Source organism: Eucalyptus grandis, chromosome 6 (genome assembly GCF_016545825.1).
Source record: "Eucalyptus grandis isolate ANBG69807.140 chromosome 6, ASM1654582v1, whole genome shotgun sequence".
NCBI classification, from domain to species: domain Eukaryota; kingdom Viridiplantae; phylum Streptophyta; class Magnoliopsida; order Myrtales; family Myrtaceae; genus Eucalyptus; species Eucalyptus grandis.
In genome coordinates, this window is record NC_052617.1 from 36,692,417 (window position 1) to 36,708,371 (window position 15,955).

Consider the following 15,955-nt stretch of genomic DNA (forward strand, 5'->3'; position numbering starts at 1 on the left):
TGTACCAGTTTGGGGTAAATTTGCAAAGGTATACTAGTTTGGGGTTTTTGGTGGTCAAAAAAAGTAGTTTGGGGTAAATTTGTCATAAGTGTACCAGTTTGGGGTTTTTCAAGGTATTAACCCATAGAATAATGGCTTTCATGACTATCATAATTTCTATAATAAAAAAATACTTTCAATTATTTTAAAACGATTGAAATATCCAAGAAAAATTCCATAATGGTGATAAGTTATTTTTTGATATTTAAAATGCAAAAAGAAAAAAAAACAAAACAAAACAAATACGACTATAATCTAGGAAGTAGCCGTCTTCTGTCGTGAGGAGAGAGCGAGACAGAGAGAGAGAGAGAGACCATCACCGGCAGGAGCGCACCCGTAGAAGACGATGGCGTGCGTCGTGGTGGCTTCATCGCGAACCCACTGCTCTCCTCTCCGCCCCGACGCGACGCGGTCGGCCTCGTGCAGACGACCCAGTTCGCTCTCCTGGGCTTCTTCGTTCCCGACTGCGGACCTCAGGGCCTCTCTCTCCGTCGCCTCTAAACCCGCTCTTCCCAAGGTAAACGCCGAACTCGTTCATCCCCCCACCCGTTCTTGACTCCTTCGCATCGCTCCTTGCGAATCCCACACGAAAAATGAGAAATGTGTCGACTGATTAGTTAATGATGACACTGTTTCCGGCTGGAACGTTGTCGGGTAACGCGAAGGCTTATTCCTTTCACCCAAAAGTGAGTGCAAGGTCGGAGCTTTGTCATTTCTTAGGGTGAAACCTGTCAAACCTTTTCAATTTGTTGCTCTTAGATGATGATGATTGGATGGAAATCTTATGCTCCTGAGTTGTTTGTGGAATCATTGGAGATTGGGTTGCAGTGGTCGATGGAAACTCAGCTCAGCCATTGAATTGGATTGCAGAGGTTTTGTTTGAGACTGCAGTCGTCGTCGTTCGCAGCAAGACTCATCGTTAAGGTTGCAAATCGGTTCGATTTTCTTTCTAGAAAGCGCACTGTCCAAGAGTGCGCTTGAAATCCGTAGTTTCTGCGAGCACAATACTGTTGGAAAGTTGAATTGTGCAGCTAAAAGCCAGCACATGTGACCTTGTTGACCAATTCGTCAGAAAAACCGGGGAGAGAGACTTGCTCGTGTATAAGGTGGATCCCTTGGAGCCTCAGTGGCATAGAGAATGGCTTACACACCTTTAAAATGAATAGATGAAAATGTTCTGTGAAGTGTCTGGCTGCTGCTTTGAAGAATTCCAGTACACCCTGCTTACTGTACAGTTGCTGACTAGCAGGATGACATTTGATTCGCGGTCAGTGATCCTACAATAAAAAGACTTTACCTCCCTAATGATTGTAAAATTGGGATGTCGCAATTCTTTGTACTTTTTATTCACAATAGCTCATCGTTTTCCTCTCCTCAAGATGCTTCTAGTTGTCAATCAGTTGGGTGTTGATCTAATTTATGGTACCTCCATTTAAAATGTCCAGGTTCCTGTATTTATTATTCACACAAAAGTGAAAGAACATTAATTTGTTTCACTGATTTTTTTTTATCTTGAAACTTTTCACGTGTATCTGTGAGCATAGATTCTCTCTCCGGATCATTGTTACAGCTGCCTTTCCCAACATCCAGGGCAGCTCCAGGGTGAAGTTTCTTCACATAGCTTATGATGAGGCTTTTTAAGATGCTAATTGCTGAAGTTTTTACCTGGATATTAGGTGAGGGACTGGTTTCTAGTCTCTGGCACCTTTTCGGGACCAGCTCTGGCAACTAATTGAAAGTCCTGCTTTGCTATTTGACTATTTTAAGGATATTTTCTGGAAACTTCTCTTTCTTTCTTCTTCTTTTTTTCATGTCTCTGTGTATGTGTTTTGGATGTCGAAACAAGCATAGTGCCAATTTGTGTAGAAACTGTATCATGTTGTGTAGATGATTATTTTGAAGCTGAACTACTTTTTTAAACAGATAGTTCACTAATGCTAAGTTTACTGTAAATTCTTTTGGGGTCGCTTTTGTTGTACAATGGCTCTAGGTTGGTGGTGAGCTTTTGTTAGCTAAATTATTCCCTGATTAATCTTGCATTTGTTAGTGGTGCAAACAATGTTCTATCATCATATTAGCCCTATAGAACAATTGAAATATTGTCGTTTCCCTTAAAGTAATAAGAGTTTATACACAATTCTATAAAGAAAACAAGAGATTGTACTGTAAAAATGTTATTGATGTTATTAGTTATGCTTAATTTTATTTAAAGCGAAGTTTACTTTTCTCTATTTATTTATGTATTGGCCAAAAAAAAAAAAAAACTCAAGCAATACTTAGGAAAGAGATCATAAAATTAGGAAGCACTCTTCTTATCCAACAAAAGATTAGCTTTCTTTACAATTAGATGAAATTTATGTAAGATAATTACCCAATCAATGTTAAAACTATTATACGGTCAAATCTATCATAAACTTTTAAATTTAACCAATTTAGTTTTAAACATTTTGACCATATTTGAATATAGTTCTTCCGCAAAATTTTTCCTTGAATGTTGATGGTCACCGCTGGCTAATGTAAATAGTACAGCTAACAATTTGACATAGACAATTTTAGACAAAACAACCTTCTTTTTTTAATAATTTTAGTTTTTTTTCGTTCTTTTTTTTTTGCTACTATTTATCTTGTTTAGTTGAACTTGCAGCACCCTCCTTCAGTTCCGTCCTCCAATCTTCAACTTAGAACTTTAGGAACTTTTAGTCCCTTCTGTGCCCAAGCCCGAGTTCATCTTCACGCCGCTCACTGAGCCCCACGTGCAAGCTGCCATTCCCTGCTTGAAAGACTCGGCGTCCTAGGCTTCGGGATCGGATTTTTGGAAGTTGTCGAGTCACAGCCTCGTGTTGCACTGCCTCTTCAACGGAGCTCCCAAGTCGGAATGGACCTGCCACCCCACTGCCCCGGGACCCTTCGAGATCCCGATCATCTTCCTCCCCAGACCTCGCCTGCACTCCGCCTGCCAGACCCTAATCCCTCTCCACATTGTGCACCTCGTCCTCTCGAAAATTCAAAGTGGAGTCAATCACGACATTCAAAGAGAAATTCCAGGCGACTTCAGAGTAGTTGAATATAAAATAGAAAAGAATTAAGGAATTTTCGGTATATTTTGATATACGGAAAATAGTACATGAAAAGCTTCTTTATAGGCTTAGATAGAGAAAACCAAGGTAAATCAGATCAGATTTGTATAATCAAAAGAGATATTGAAATAAGAGGAAATATCCTAAATATCTCTAAAAGATATCTAAATATCCTAATATTGCGAATAGGAGTTGTGCAGGCTCCAGGTTTCATGCCATCGTGGCCGAGATGATCGCCAAAAAAAGGCTGAGTTTAATTGCTGTCTGGAATCTTTCCAATCAATGGTAAGTGCAACTACGTTAATGTATAATTGCGATGAAATGGGCTCAATATAACGACCATAACTTCCAGCGAATAAATTGGGATGAAATGGGCTCAATATAACGACCATAACTTCTAGCGAATAAATAGAGCTTTATCTGCGTGCCATAAGGCTTTATTGGGTGTATCTAATAGTCATGTTTTATATTTCGAATTTGTCATCCATGTATTGACCCAACAAAATCATTGATAATCTAATGGTGTAGATTTTAGTTTTTTTCAACTGATTAAATAATCGCCAAAGGGACATATATGGTCACGTTTTTAGAGAAAACAAGCTCTAACAAAACTTGCCATTCATAATATGTCTTAGTATGGGAATTTGTCAAATGCAAATTGGGCAAGTGTATCCGCACCAATAATGAACATGACTAATTACTTACCTATTTATAGAGCCCTTCATCTTTTGGTGCTCCACGCCATAGCCAACTGACTTTCTTCTTCTTTTTTACTAGTCCTTTGAATGCTTCAAATCAAGTCCTGAGCGATGCATACGAAACAAAGTTTTGGGCATCATACCTCACTCTCATCTTTGGAATTCTCCTTTGACATGCATCCAACAATCATGTCTCACATACCCCAACCTTGCACCATGTAATTAAAAATCGGATCAGTGATTCACCAAAAAAATGCTTCAAATCAAGTCCTGAGTGATGCATACGAAACAAAGTTTTGGGCATCATACCTCACTCTCATCTTTGGAATTCTCCTTTGACATGTATCCAACAATCATGTCTCACATACTCCAACCTTGCACCATGTAATTAAAAATCGGATCAGTGATTCACCAGAAAAATGCTTCAACCCTGGTAAGATCTCTCTCTCTCTCTCTCTCTCTCTCTCTCTCCCCTCTCTCTCTCTCGTTGATTATGATATCCTTGGTTTGTATTCTGTATAATAGCACGGAGCACTGGGGACGACAGGAAAGAATTCTAGTAGTAGAGAAGTCTCCAAAAGATCGAAATGCTACTTTATCTCTACGAATGGTCCTCAAGTTCTATCTCGCCCAATGCAGTCCCCACAACAGCCGACTCAGCAACCACATGGATATAGAGCTAAGAATTACGATGTATATCCTCGTGGCTTGCATATCCTATGATGGATTAGAGAGCGTTAGGTTGGTTTTTGGCTCCATGTTGTACTCCGCATAGAATTTTGTCTCATAAAAGTGGATTGCTACTGAATAATCATAGAGGAAGAGAACATGGGAACAAGTTAAATGGCTGATGGGTTCTGCGTTTCATGTATCTTATGTAAAATTTTATGAGAGCTGGTCATTTTGTATGGTGAGTGTAAGAGAGCTTTCCTCCATATAATACAAAAAGAACTTATCCTTATGAACTTATGCATATGCTCTAGCTCGTGAAGCATATATACCACGCGATGAGTCTTGTACTTATGCTAAGAGCTCTTCTAATTGAGGCCTCGAATTCGTAGAGTTATTCTACCTAATGAGTCTCGTAACACGACGATGCTTTTATGTAAATTAGTTTAACCAAAAATCCCAATTTAAATTATAGTAAATTTTCTCTTAATTCGACAACTAATCATAATTCTGCAATAAGTGTGGTCATAATATATAATACACTTCAATTGCTCAAACATGAACTCTTTTAAACATTTATCCAATCTGAAAATTGTATAAATATCAGAGGCTATTCTTGCAGCTTTCCATTTTTTTGATTTCAAACCTTTGGCTCTACATAGTTATGTTGGTCCTTCAAATTTAACCCCATATAAAGAAATGTGAGCAAATCCTTCTAGTTCGCAATAGACACATTAGAGCCTTAAGTCAGAAATTATCCCAGTGTTTATCATAAATCAGCATTTAGAATCTCCGAAAATGAGTTTAGGAGACAATGACATATTGAAATGAATACTTCATTAGCTCAAATATGCTTTCAACATACAGAAATCAAATTAAAAATAAAATGGATCAATTTTGAGGGGCCATTTCTGTATGCTCTCTTCTATATTCATATTTCGATATTTTCAAAATAAATATGTGTGTGTTCTTTTTTCTTTTTTGTAATCTTAAAATTCTATCAGAAAAACATATCACACACCCATTCATGGAATTATCGAGAAGGGGTAAAAACAACCATGCGCCAATATGGACTTACTCATAGTACAAACAAATTTGGTATATCAAATATAATATTTAACAAGCAGTACAAAGACGAATGAACTATTCTTTTTCTAAGCAAAGTTCGTGCTATTTGCCAATCATTTTAGAAGCAGGGTGCATTTACTTTAACGTGAACCTATGCATGGTAAGAAATATTACTCGATAACTTTCTTATAATTTTTTGTAAGGTGTTGCGGCAGTGACGGTACGGTTATTCCTTATGAATAACGGTGCCATATTGACCGCACGCTAAATGGAAATGCAATTGGCAAGCAACTGTCGCATCCCAAGGACTCTCTCTCTTTCCCCTTTGCAAAGCAGTGCAATGCAATGCAGAGTAACATGGAAAGTTAATGTGGGGCCTCAAGTACCCAAATCTTTTTTTCACCGAGGGATCCCCATTGATATCCTACTAGACTGGACAAGCAAGTCATTCGGTGTCCTTAACAAAATACACGATGCAGGCTGCACCGTCATTATTCCAATGGTGACAGTACCTTCAGCTTATCACTTTCCCTTGTTGTATTTACTACATACACCTAATAACCATGTTTCATATAATTGTTGTTGGTTACCGACAATCTAACGGCTGGAATTTAATTTTACCCCATATTTAAGTAATCATTTGGGATGCACATTGCCAAGTTTGCACAGAAAATAAATTATAACATACTCCAGACATAACTAGTTCTAATATATATATATATATATTTTGGTCTCACTAGTGAAACATGTAATATGAATCTCAAGCAATGGTCAAGTTAATTCCGCAAACTAGCTTGACTATTGACAAGTTTGGCATACCTTTTTTGTCATACTTTTATCTATTCAACAAAATTCTGACAAAGATCTCTATAAATATGTTCCTTTGAAGTGTTATAGATATTTCTAATTGATTCATAAGAAGTACCAAAGTGATAAATTCTCAAATAGCCGTTTATTCTTCTTTTGATCAACAATATATCAAGTAACCCGCCATATATTTAATCTTGCCCAGATGAAAGAAACTTTTAGATAATATGTGACCTCATTTTATCACCTTAAGTAGATGTTATCTGGGTTTACAAACCACCTATTACACATGTATATCTATTGGAAATAAGAATGAGATTTCGAATCGACTTGAAATGCTTGCGTTGGATACATGCAATAACTTTTCATATAAAGTTAGCAATATACTCGAACACAAACAACAAGACACGCCCTATTCTTCATATGTAATATAGAAGAGTTCAAATTTTAGTACTATAGAACATGTTCTATCATCATATTAGCCTTTAGAACAAGTAAAATATTGTTGTTTCTCTTAAAGTAATATTTTCTTGAGAGTTTATACACAATTCTGTGAAGAAAACAAGAGACTATACTATAAAATGTTATTGAGTTATTATTTACATTTAATTTTATTTAAAAAGAAGTTTACTTTCCTCTCTTTATTTATGTATTGGCAAAATATCTCAAAACAATATCTTAGGAAAGGGATCATAAAATTAGGAAGCACTCTCCTTATTGCACAAAAGATTAGCTTTCTTTACAATTAGACCGAATTTGCATAAGATAATTATCCAATCATTCTTAAAACTATTGCATGGCTGTTAATTCTATCATAAATTTTTTAATTTGACTAATTTAGCTATAAACCTTTTGATTATATTCTAATGTAGTTTTTCGGCCTAATCTTTGCCCGAATGCTGATGGCCACCGCCGGCCATCATACATAGTATAGCTGACAATTTGATATAGAATATTTTAGACAAAATGGCCACGTTTTTCTTTATCTTTTTTAATATTTTTAGTTTTTTACTTTTCATTTTTTTTCTACTATTTATCTTCTTTAGATAAACTTGCAGCACCCTCCTTCAGTTCTGTCCTCCTGTCCTCAACTTAGAACATCAGGAACTTATTCCCTTATGTGCCCAAGCCAGAGTTCATCTTCACGCCACTCATCGAGCCCCAAGTGCCCGCTGGCATTCCCTGCTTGAAAGACTCGGCGTCCTGGGCTCCGGGATCGGATTTTCCGAAGTTCTTGAGCAACAACCTCGTGCTGCACCGCCTCTTCAACGGAGCTCCGAAGTCGGTATAGACCGGGCACGCCACTGCCTCGGGACCCTACGAGATCACGATCGTCTTCCTCTCCAGACCTCGCGTGCACTTCACCTGCGCAGACCCTAATCCTTCCACATTGCTCCCCTCGCTCTCTCGAAAAATCAAAGTGGAGTCAATCACAACTTTCAAAGAAAAATTCCGGGCGACTTCAGAGTAGTTGAATATAAAATAGACAACAGAATTGAGGAATTTTCGATTATCTCGATATATTGAAATGAGTACATGGAAAGCCTATTTATAGGCTTAGATAGAGAAAATCAACAAGAAATCAAGAGAGAAATTGAAATAAGAGGAAATATCATAAATATCTCTAAGACATATCTCAATACCCTAATATTGCTAACAGGAGTTGTGCATGCTCCAGGTTCCACGCCGCCGTGGCCGAGATGATCGCCAAAAAAAGGCTGAGTTTAATTGCTGTCCTGATTCTTTCCAATCAATGGTAAGTGCAACTACATTAATGTATAATTGGAAAGAAATGAGGCTCGATATAACGAACATAACTTCCAGCAAATAAATAGAGATTTATCTACGTGCCATAAGGCTTTGTTGGGTACATCTAATAGTAATGTTTCATATTTCGAATTTGCCATCGATCTATTCACCCATCAAAATCATTGATAATCTAGCGGTCTAGATTTTAATTTTTTTCAACTAATTAAGTAATCACCAAAGGGATGTATATGGTCATGTTTCTAGAGAAAACGAGCTCTAATAAAACTTGCCATTGATAATATCTCTTAGTATGGGAATTTGTCAAATGCAAATTGGGCAAGTGTATCCACACCAATAATGAACATGACTAATTACTTACCTATTTATAGAGCCCTTCATCTTTTGGTGCTCCACGCCATAGCCAACTGACTTTCTTCTTCCTTTTTACTAGCCCTTTGAGTGCTTCAAAGCAAGTCCTAAGCGATGCGTACGAAACAAAGTTTTAGGTATCATATCTCACTCGTATATTTGGAATTCTCCTTCGACATCAATCAAACAATCATATCTCACATACTCCAACCTTGCATCATGTAATTAAAAGTTGGATCAGTGATTCACCAAAAGAAATGCTTCCACCCTGGTAAGATCTCTCTACGGATGGTCCTCAAGTGCTATCTAGCCCAATGCAGTCCCCATATTGGCCATCTCAGTAGCCGCATGGCTATGAAGCTACAGATTACGGTGGACGTCCCCGTGCATATCCTATGGTGGGTTAGAGAGCGCGAGGTTGGCTTCGGTTCCATGTTCTAGTCCGCGTGGAATTTTGTCTCATAAAAGCGGACTATTAAATGATCGATGGTTTCCACGTTTCATGTATCTGATGTAAATTTGTGTGAGAGGCGGTCATTTTGTATGGTGTGTGTACAAGAGCTTTCCTCCATATTATGCAAAAATAACTTATCCTTTATATATTATTCCATGGGTTGATTATACAGTCTTCTCTTTCCCTAATGACAGATATTTCGTTGCCTTGCTTTCTGAACTTATGCGCATGCTCTAGCTCGTGAAGCGTATTTACCACGCTATGTGTCCTGTACTTGCGCTAAGAGCTCTCCTAGTTGAGGCCTTGAATACGTAGAGTTACTCTACATAGTGAGTTTCGTAACATGACAGTGCTTTTACATAAATTAATTTAACCAAAGAACATTGAAATTCAAATGACACTAAATTTTCTCTTAGTTCGACAACTAATCATAATTCTGCAGTAGTGTGGTGATAATAAATATTATACTTTAGTTGCTCAAATATGAACTCTTTTAAACGTTTAGTATCCAGTTTGAAAATTGGATAAATATCAGAGACTATTCTTGTAGCATTCCATTTTATTTTATTTTATTTTCAAATTTCTAGCTCTACGATAGTTATGTCAGTCTTTCAAATTCAACCTCGAATAAGGAAATATGAGTAAATCCTTCTAGTTTGCGACAGACACATTAGAATCTCAAGTCGGAAATTATCTCGGTGTTTATCATAAATCAGTGTTTATATTCTCCTTTAACAAGTTTAGACGACAATGACATATTGAAATGAACACTTCATTAGCTTAAATATGCTTTCAACATACATAAATCAAATTAAAAATAAAAGTCCATGCGATTTGCCATTCGTCTTAGAAGTAGGGTGCGTCTTATTTGTTTAAACGTGAACCTCTTCATGGTTAAAAAATTACTCGATATCTTTTTTGTGCTTTTGACTATTTACTATATACACCTAATAATCATGTTTGATATAATTGTTGTTGGCTACCAACGATCCAACGGCTGGCATTTAATTTTCCCGCATACTTAAGTAATTATTTGGGATACACATTGCCATGTTTGCACAGAAAATAAATTATAACGGAACCTACCAATTATACTATTTCCCATAAACTTCAACTCGTGTGGATAGCGGTTGCCGTATTGTGATGATTTCCTTTAAGGTAGATTTCTATGTCTACATCCTAACCGTACAATTATAGTCGATTGTAGCATGAGCTGTATATTCTGCTTAACTTAGCTGAATTAGCATATGCCACCATCTTCCTCTCAAAATTACTGCTACCCAGTCACCATAAAGGATGCCATAACATATGACTCATTCATACATTTTCTATCAGGCCAATAATATGCATATGCATTGTTTAATGTCTATCCCTCAATCCTCTACTGCCATGGATTTGTTTTTATATAATGAATAATTGCTTGGTACTCTAAAAGACCTCAACAACCCTATCTTATTTTAATGATTGTATAGTTCTCGAAGTACTTATTATCCATGACGGTTGGATCCTTTACAAATTTAACCTCAAACAATATCCTATTATACGCTTATTAACCTCACATAATACACTTGATGAAAAATGCAATATTAATCTTAACATAAGGGAAACTCACATAGCTTTCATTTTTCACACTCTAATTTAGAAGCTCAATCCCCCTACTCTCCTCAATTGAATCAATTTAATATCTTTTTTTTTTCTTTCCTTTTTTTTTTTTTGGTTCTTGATCTTCCTCTTTGTCGTGGCTAGCCACTGACAATACCCACAAAGGGCTGGGCAAGAATCACCCACGCCAAACACAAGTGAGGCAACCCTCGCCCTAGGGCCATCCGCAAGGGTTAGACGACCTTGCTAGCTGTTGGTAAGGGCCGGCAAGAGACTACAAGCCCCTGCCTATCGCGAGCGTGAGCCACCCTCACCAAATCCGGTGAGGGTCGCCTGCTCGCCCTCAAGAGGGCTCGACCACCCTTGCCAATGGGCGACAACCCGCCGGTTGCAAGCAAGGGTTGTCGAGGCCTTGCCACCCTTACTAGTAGCCAATGAGGTCACCCAACCCTCGCCAGCCACGGGCAAGGACCGACTTCATGGATGGCCCAACGATGAGGATTGCCTCACTTGTGGCCGGCGTGGGTGGCCCTCGCTAACAAGGGCAACCCTTACCCAGCCCTCCGGCCACCAGCAAAGAGGAAGAAGAAGAAGAAGAACCAAAAAAGAAAATGAAGAAAAAAATGGGAAAATATCAAATGACGAAAATATCCCTTATCACTGGAAAGTCAGGTTCTTATTTGAAACGAACATAACCATTTCGGGCCTTTATTTAAAACAGATATAACTAAGTCAGGTTCTCAGTTGATACAAGATCCACTTTAGACTCTTATTTGAAAAAGTGATAACATTTCAAGTTCTTATTTGAAACAAAGTTCAGTTCATGCACTTATTTGAGAAAATAATAACACTTGAGCCTTTTTTTTTTTTGGAATTTGCCTTATTAAAACTCAAGAAATAATAAATTTCTTGATAATTAATGAATTGATGACTGTTAAAAAGTCGTTATAATATAATAGATGGTTTATGAAGAAAAAAATCAAAAACCATTACACAGCCATTATAAAGCCCATATACAACCGTTACGAAATGGATTGCAATCAAGACCATTACATAACCATAATTAAACCATTGTAAAATGTTACAAATCCATTATAGAATAATGGCTTTCATGACTATCATAATTTCTATAATAAAAAAATACTTTCAATTATTTTTAAACGATTGAAATATCCAAGAAAAATTCCATAATGGCGATAAGTTATTTTTTGATATTTAAAATGCAAAAAAAAAAAACAAATACGACTATAATCTAGGAAGTAGCCGTCTTCTGTCGTGAGGAGAGAGAGCGAGACAGAGAGAGAGAGAGAGACCATCACCGGCAGGAGCGCACCCGTAGAAGACGATGGCGTGCGTCGTGGTGGCTTCATCGCGAACCCACTGCTCTCCTCTCCGCCCCGACGCGACGCGGTCGGCCTCGTGCAGACGACCCAGTTCGCTCTCCTGGGCTTCTTCGTTCCCAACTGCGGACCTCAGGGCCTCTCTCTCCGTCGCCTCTAAACCCGCTCTTCCCAAGGTAAACGCCGAACTCGTTCATCCCCCCACCCGTTCTTGACTCCTTCGCATCGCTCCTTGCGAATCTCACACGAAAAATGAGAAATGGGTCGACTGATTAGTTAATGATGACACTGTTTCCGGCTGGAACTTTGTCGGGTAACGTGAAAGCTTATTCCTTTTACCCAAAAGTGAGTGCAAGGTTGGAGCTTTGTCATTTCTTAGGGCGAAACCAGTCAAATCCTTTCAATTTGTTGCTCTTAGATGATGATGATTGGATGGAAATCTTATGCTCCTGAGTTGTTTGTGGAATCATCGGAGATTGGGTTGCAATGGTCGATGGAAACTCAGCTCAGCCATTAAATTGGATTGCAAAGGTTTTGTTTGAGACTGCAGTCATCGTTCGCAGCAAGACTCATGGTTAATGTTGCGAATCGATTCGATTTTCTTTCTAGAAAGCGCCCTGTCCAAGAGTGCGCTTGAAATCCGTAGTTTCTGCGAGCACAATACTGTTGGAAAGTTGAATTGTGCAGCTAAAAGCCAGCACATGTGACCTTGTTGGCCAATTCGTTGGAAAAACCGGGGAGAGAGACTTGCTCGTGTATAAGGTGGATTCCTTGGAGCCTCAGTGGCATAGAGAATGGCTTACACACCTTTAAAATGAATAGATGAAAATGTTCTGTGAAGTGTCTGGCTGCTGCCTTGAAGAATTCCAGTACACCCTGCTTACTGTACAGTTGCAGACTAGCAGGATGACATTTGATTCGTGGTCAGTGATCCTACAATAAAAAGACTTTACCTCCCTAATGATTGTAAAATTGGGACGTTGCAATTCTTTGTACTTTTTATTCACAATAGCTCATCGTTTTCCTCTCCTCAAGATGCTTCTAGTTGTCAATCAGTTGGGTGTTGATCTAATTTATGGTACCTCAATTTAAAATGTCCAGGTTCCTGTATTTATTATTCACACAAAAGTGAAAGAACATTAATTTGTTTCATTGGGCTTTTTATCTTGAAACTTTGCACGTGTATCTGTGAGCATAGATTCTATCTCAGGATCATTGTTACAGCTGCCTTTCCCAACATCCAGGGCAGCTCCAGGGTGAAGTTTCTTGTCATAGCTTGTGATGAGGTTTTTTAAGATGCTAATTGCTGAAGTTTTTACCTGGATATTAGGTGAGGGATTTGTTTCTAGTCTCTGGCACCTTATTTTCGGGACCAGCTCTGGCAACTAATTGAAAGTCCTGCTTTGCCATTTGACTATTTTAAGGATATTTTCTGGAAACTTCTCTTTTTTTTTTTTTCTTTTTTTTCTTTTTTTTTCATGTCTCTGTGTATGTGTTTTGGATGTCGAAACATGCATAGTGCTAATTTGTGTAGAAACTGTATCTTGTTGTGTAGATGATTATTTTGAAGCTGAACTACTTTTTTAAACAGATAGTTCACTAATGCTAAGTTTACTGTAAATTCTTTTGGGGTCGCTTTTGTTGTACAATGGCTCTAGGTTGGTGGTGAGCTTTTGTTAGCTAAATTATTGCCTGATTAATCTTGCATTTGTTAGTGGGGCAAACAATGTTCTAGATGATTAGTCCCAATTGTCCATGCTTACAATTCAGGAACCAGGGGCATAAGCTATTTGTTAGACCATATTGTGAGGGGCACTGTAAACCGGTCTCATGGTTTGGTTCAAAAAATTTTGAGTTTGCATGGATGACATTTCTTTATGTCCTTTTACTATGGTTAGTGCTTTTTCTTTTGGAATTTGGTATCTTTTATAAGGATAAAGCCATGAGAATGCTCCTAATTTTTTTCTGCACAGTCAGCTTGGCTATATTGACTGAGATACAGACTCTAAGGCTAAAAGCCCTGTTTTTCCTTTTACTGGTGAGCTTAAAATAACTATTCCGCCTTAGCAGAAATTTGTTCTATTTGGATTACTAGGAATCGTTCATTCAGTCTGCTTGGACCCGGAGATCTCGTGGTGAATTAGCAAAGAGACCCAACAGGAAGTCATGGAAGCAGAGGACAGACATGTACCTGAGGCCATTCCTGCTCAACGTGTTCTTCTCAAAGAGGTTCGTTCACGCAAAGGTGATGCACCGGGGAACGAGCAAGGTGGTGGCTGTCGCGACAACAAATGCCAGAGATCTCAGGAACAATTTGCCATCACTGACGGACGTCAATGCTTGTAGGGTAATAGGACAGCTGATAGCTGAGCGAGCAAAGGATGCCGATGTATATGCCATTGCTTATGAACCAAGAAAGGATGAGAGAATAGAGGGCAAGTTGGGGATCGTGCTTGATACTATCAAGGAAAATGGCATTATTTTTGTGTGAACCACTCTTCATATTCGATAATGAAATTCGGGTGAATCTGTCCTTTTTTTTCATTTCCTTGCCCATGTGAGAAGCAGCACTTTGTCTGCACCAGAAAAAGAAAATGAGGGATTGTGCAATGCCTTTCATCGCTGTCATTCTCTAGCCAAAGTTGCTAACCCTCCAAAAAATGAAAAGCTTATTTTGCTGCCATGTTGTGGAAATGGTGATTGGAGAGCTAACGCATACAGCATCCAAATTAATTAGGAGACGTTATTCATCAGCAACTCAGAGTTAGTGGAGGTTTTGTTTGGCCTTTAGAACTGTAATAATTCAACGTGCACAAGCAGTCAAACCTGAAAGAGAAATATGCTAAATTGCAAATTGTGACATTCGTGTCCGGTGAGCAAAGATCGATCTCTGTTGGAATTCCTTGGGAGTTTAGGCGCTCAATCATGCTTCCTTCCGTATTCAGAAATTGCTTCATACGGTGCAACTTTGCTAATCTTAGCTAGATTAGTGGGCTTCTCTTGACAAACCCCATACGTGTCCCTCTCATCCTCTTTTATCATATAATAATAAACTCATGAAAGCAGAAGCGAACGCACATGACATTCTAATTTTATCAAACATAAAAGCAAGAAACATGACAAGAATTTGACCGTCCAATACAACTAGTCCGACCTTTTAAGGCGGAACATTTTCCATCGAGCGATCAAGTGAAGATCGAATGACCAAATTGGAAGCAGTGATCCGGCTCACGGCTTGTTTTTTCTTTCTTTTGGCTAAAAATCCAGCTCACGGCGTGGATTATCTTAATGGCAATCTTTAACGCAATCACCTAAATAGCTGAAAGCCTCTCAATTTTCTAAAGAAAATAAGGAAGCCTTTGCCTTTCAGATCAAAGCACTCAAAATTTGGAGTTGACGCCGAACCACAACAATCCAAATATTTGTTCAGATCACTGTAAGGTCCCACTAAGTCGTTCATCTCCAGCTTTTGTAAACATGCTAAAAACTGCTTGAGGCCAAACTTGAAGAAGTTGGCGCTAACACAAGAGGCTGGGCAATGAATTCGGGAATTACACCTGTAGATTCGGAAATAACCAACAACCATGAAGGGCAAGTCTATTGGTGCAGAAATTTTTATTCAAATTAGAGTCTGTCCAGGCCGGTTTAATCAATATCCTTCCATGTAGGCATGTGATTGTGAAGTGAACTTTTACACCTTATGACACTGCTTTCTCCAGCAAATAATGGCAGAAAGTTAGCGTCCAAGTTTGCCTTGCTTCCTTGAGCTACCTTTTAACAAGGGATCAGGCTATCTTCGATCCACTGAAGCATCAGAAGATTGTCAAACGCTAACCTGTTATCCTCTAAAAAAACAAGATCTCTAATGATAAGATGATCAGGGATGTGAAAATCTGAACTAGGTCGGTAAAATTTATGTATTTCAAGGAACAAGTCCAAGGGTCCAGCACATTTTCTTATGACTAAGTTCAACAAATTGTCATGCAATAGTGCCAAGAAAAAGCCAGCATATGTCAAGTGGACCGTAGGCTGCCCATTAACACTGCATGAAGATCAGATCAGATTCATAGCTCAGAAACAAAA

General features: G+C 38.4%; 1 protein-coding gene across 3 annotated transcripts; it reads left to right on the forward strand.

The window, feature by feature from the left end:
* Positions 1-324: 324 nt before the first annotated feature.
* Positions 325-14,416, forward strand: LOC104449498 (50S ribosomal protein L18). Of its 3 annotated transcripts, none has more exons than XM_039316089.1 (2): positions 325-556; positions 13,968-14,416. In XM_039316089.1, exons 1-2 carry the CDS (start codon positions 386-388, stop codon positions 14,361-14,363), a joined length of 567 nt encoding a protein of 188 aa, XP_039172023.1. In that variant the 5' UTR covers positions 325-385; the 3' UTR covers positions 14,364-14,416. The 3 variants fall into 3 exon arrangements, 2 of the variants coding, with proteins under 2 accessions (XP_039172023.1, XP_010061977.1); XM_010063675.3 differs by lacking the exon at positions 325-556 and adding an exon at positions 11,803-12,048; XR_005552305.1 differs by lacking the exon at positions 325-556 and adding an exon at positions 11,913-12,048 and having other exon boundaries at positions 13,943-14,079.
* Positions 14,417-15,955: the final 1,539 nt, after the last annotated feature.

Bases quoted from the DNA above. Each gene is read 5' to 3' on its own strand.
- LOC104449498 (XM_039316089.1), top strand. From the start codon at position 386: ATGGCGTGCGTCGTGGTGGCTTCATCGCGAACCCACTGCTCTCCTCTC. The intron at 557-13,967 runs GTAAACGCCGAA...TTGGATTACTAG, and splicing joins CTAAACCCGCTCTTCCCAAG to GAATCGTTCATTCAGTCTGC.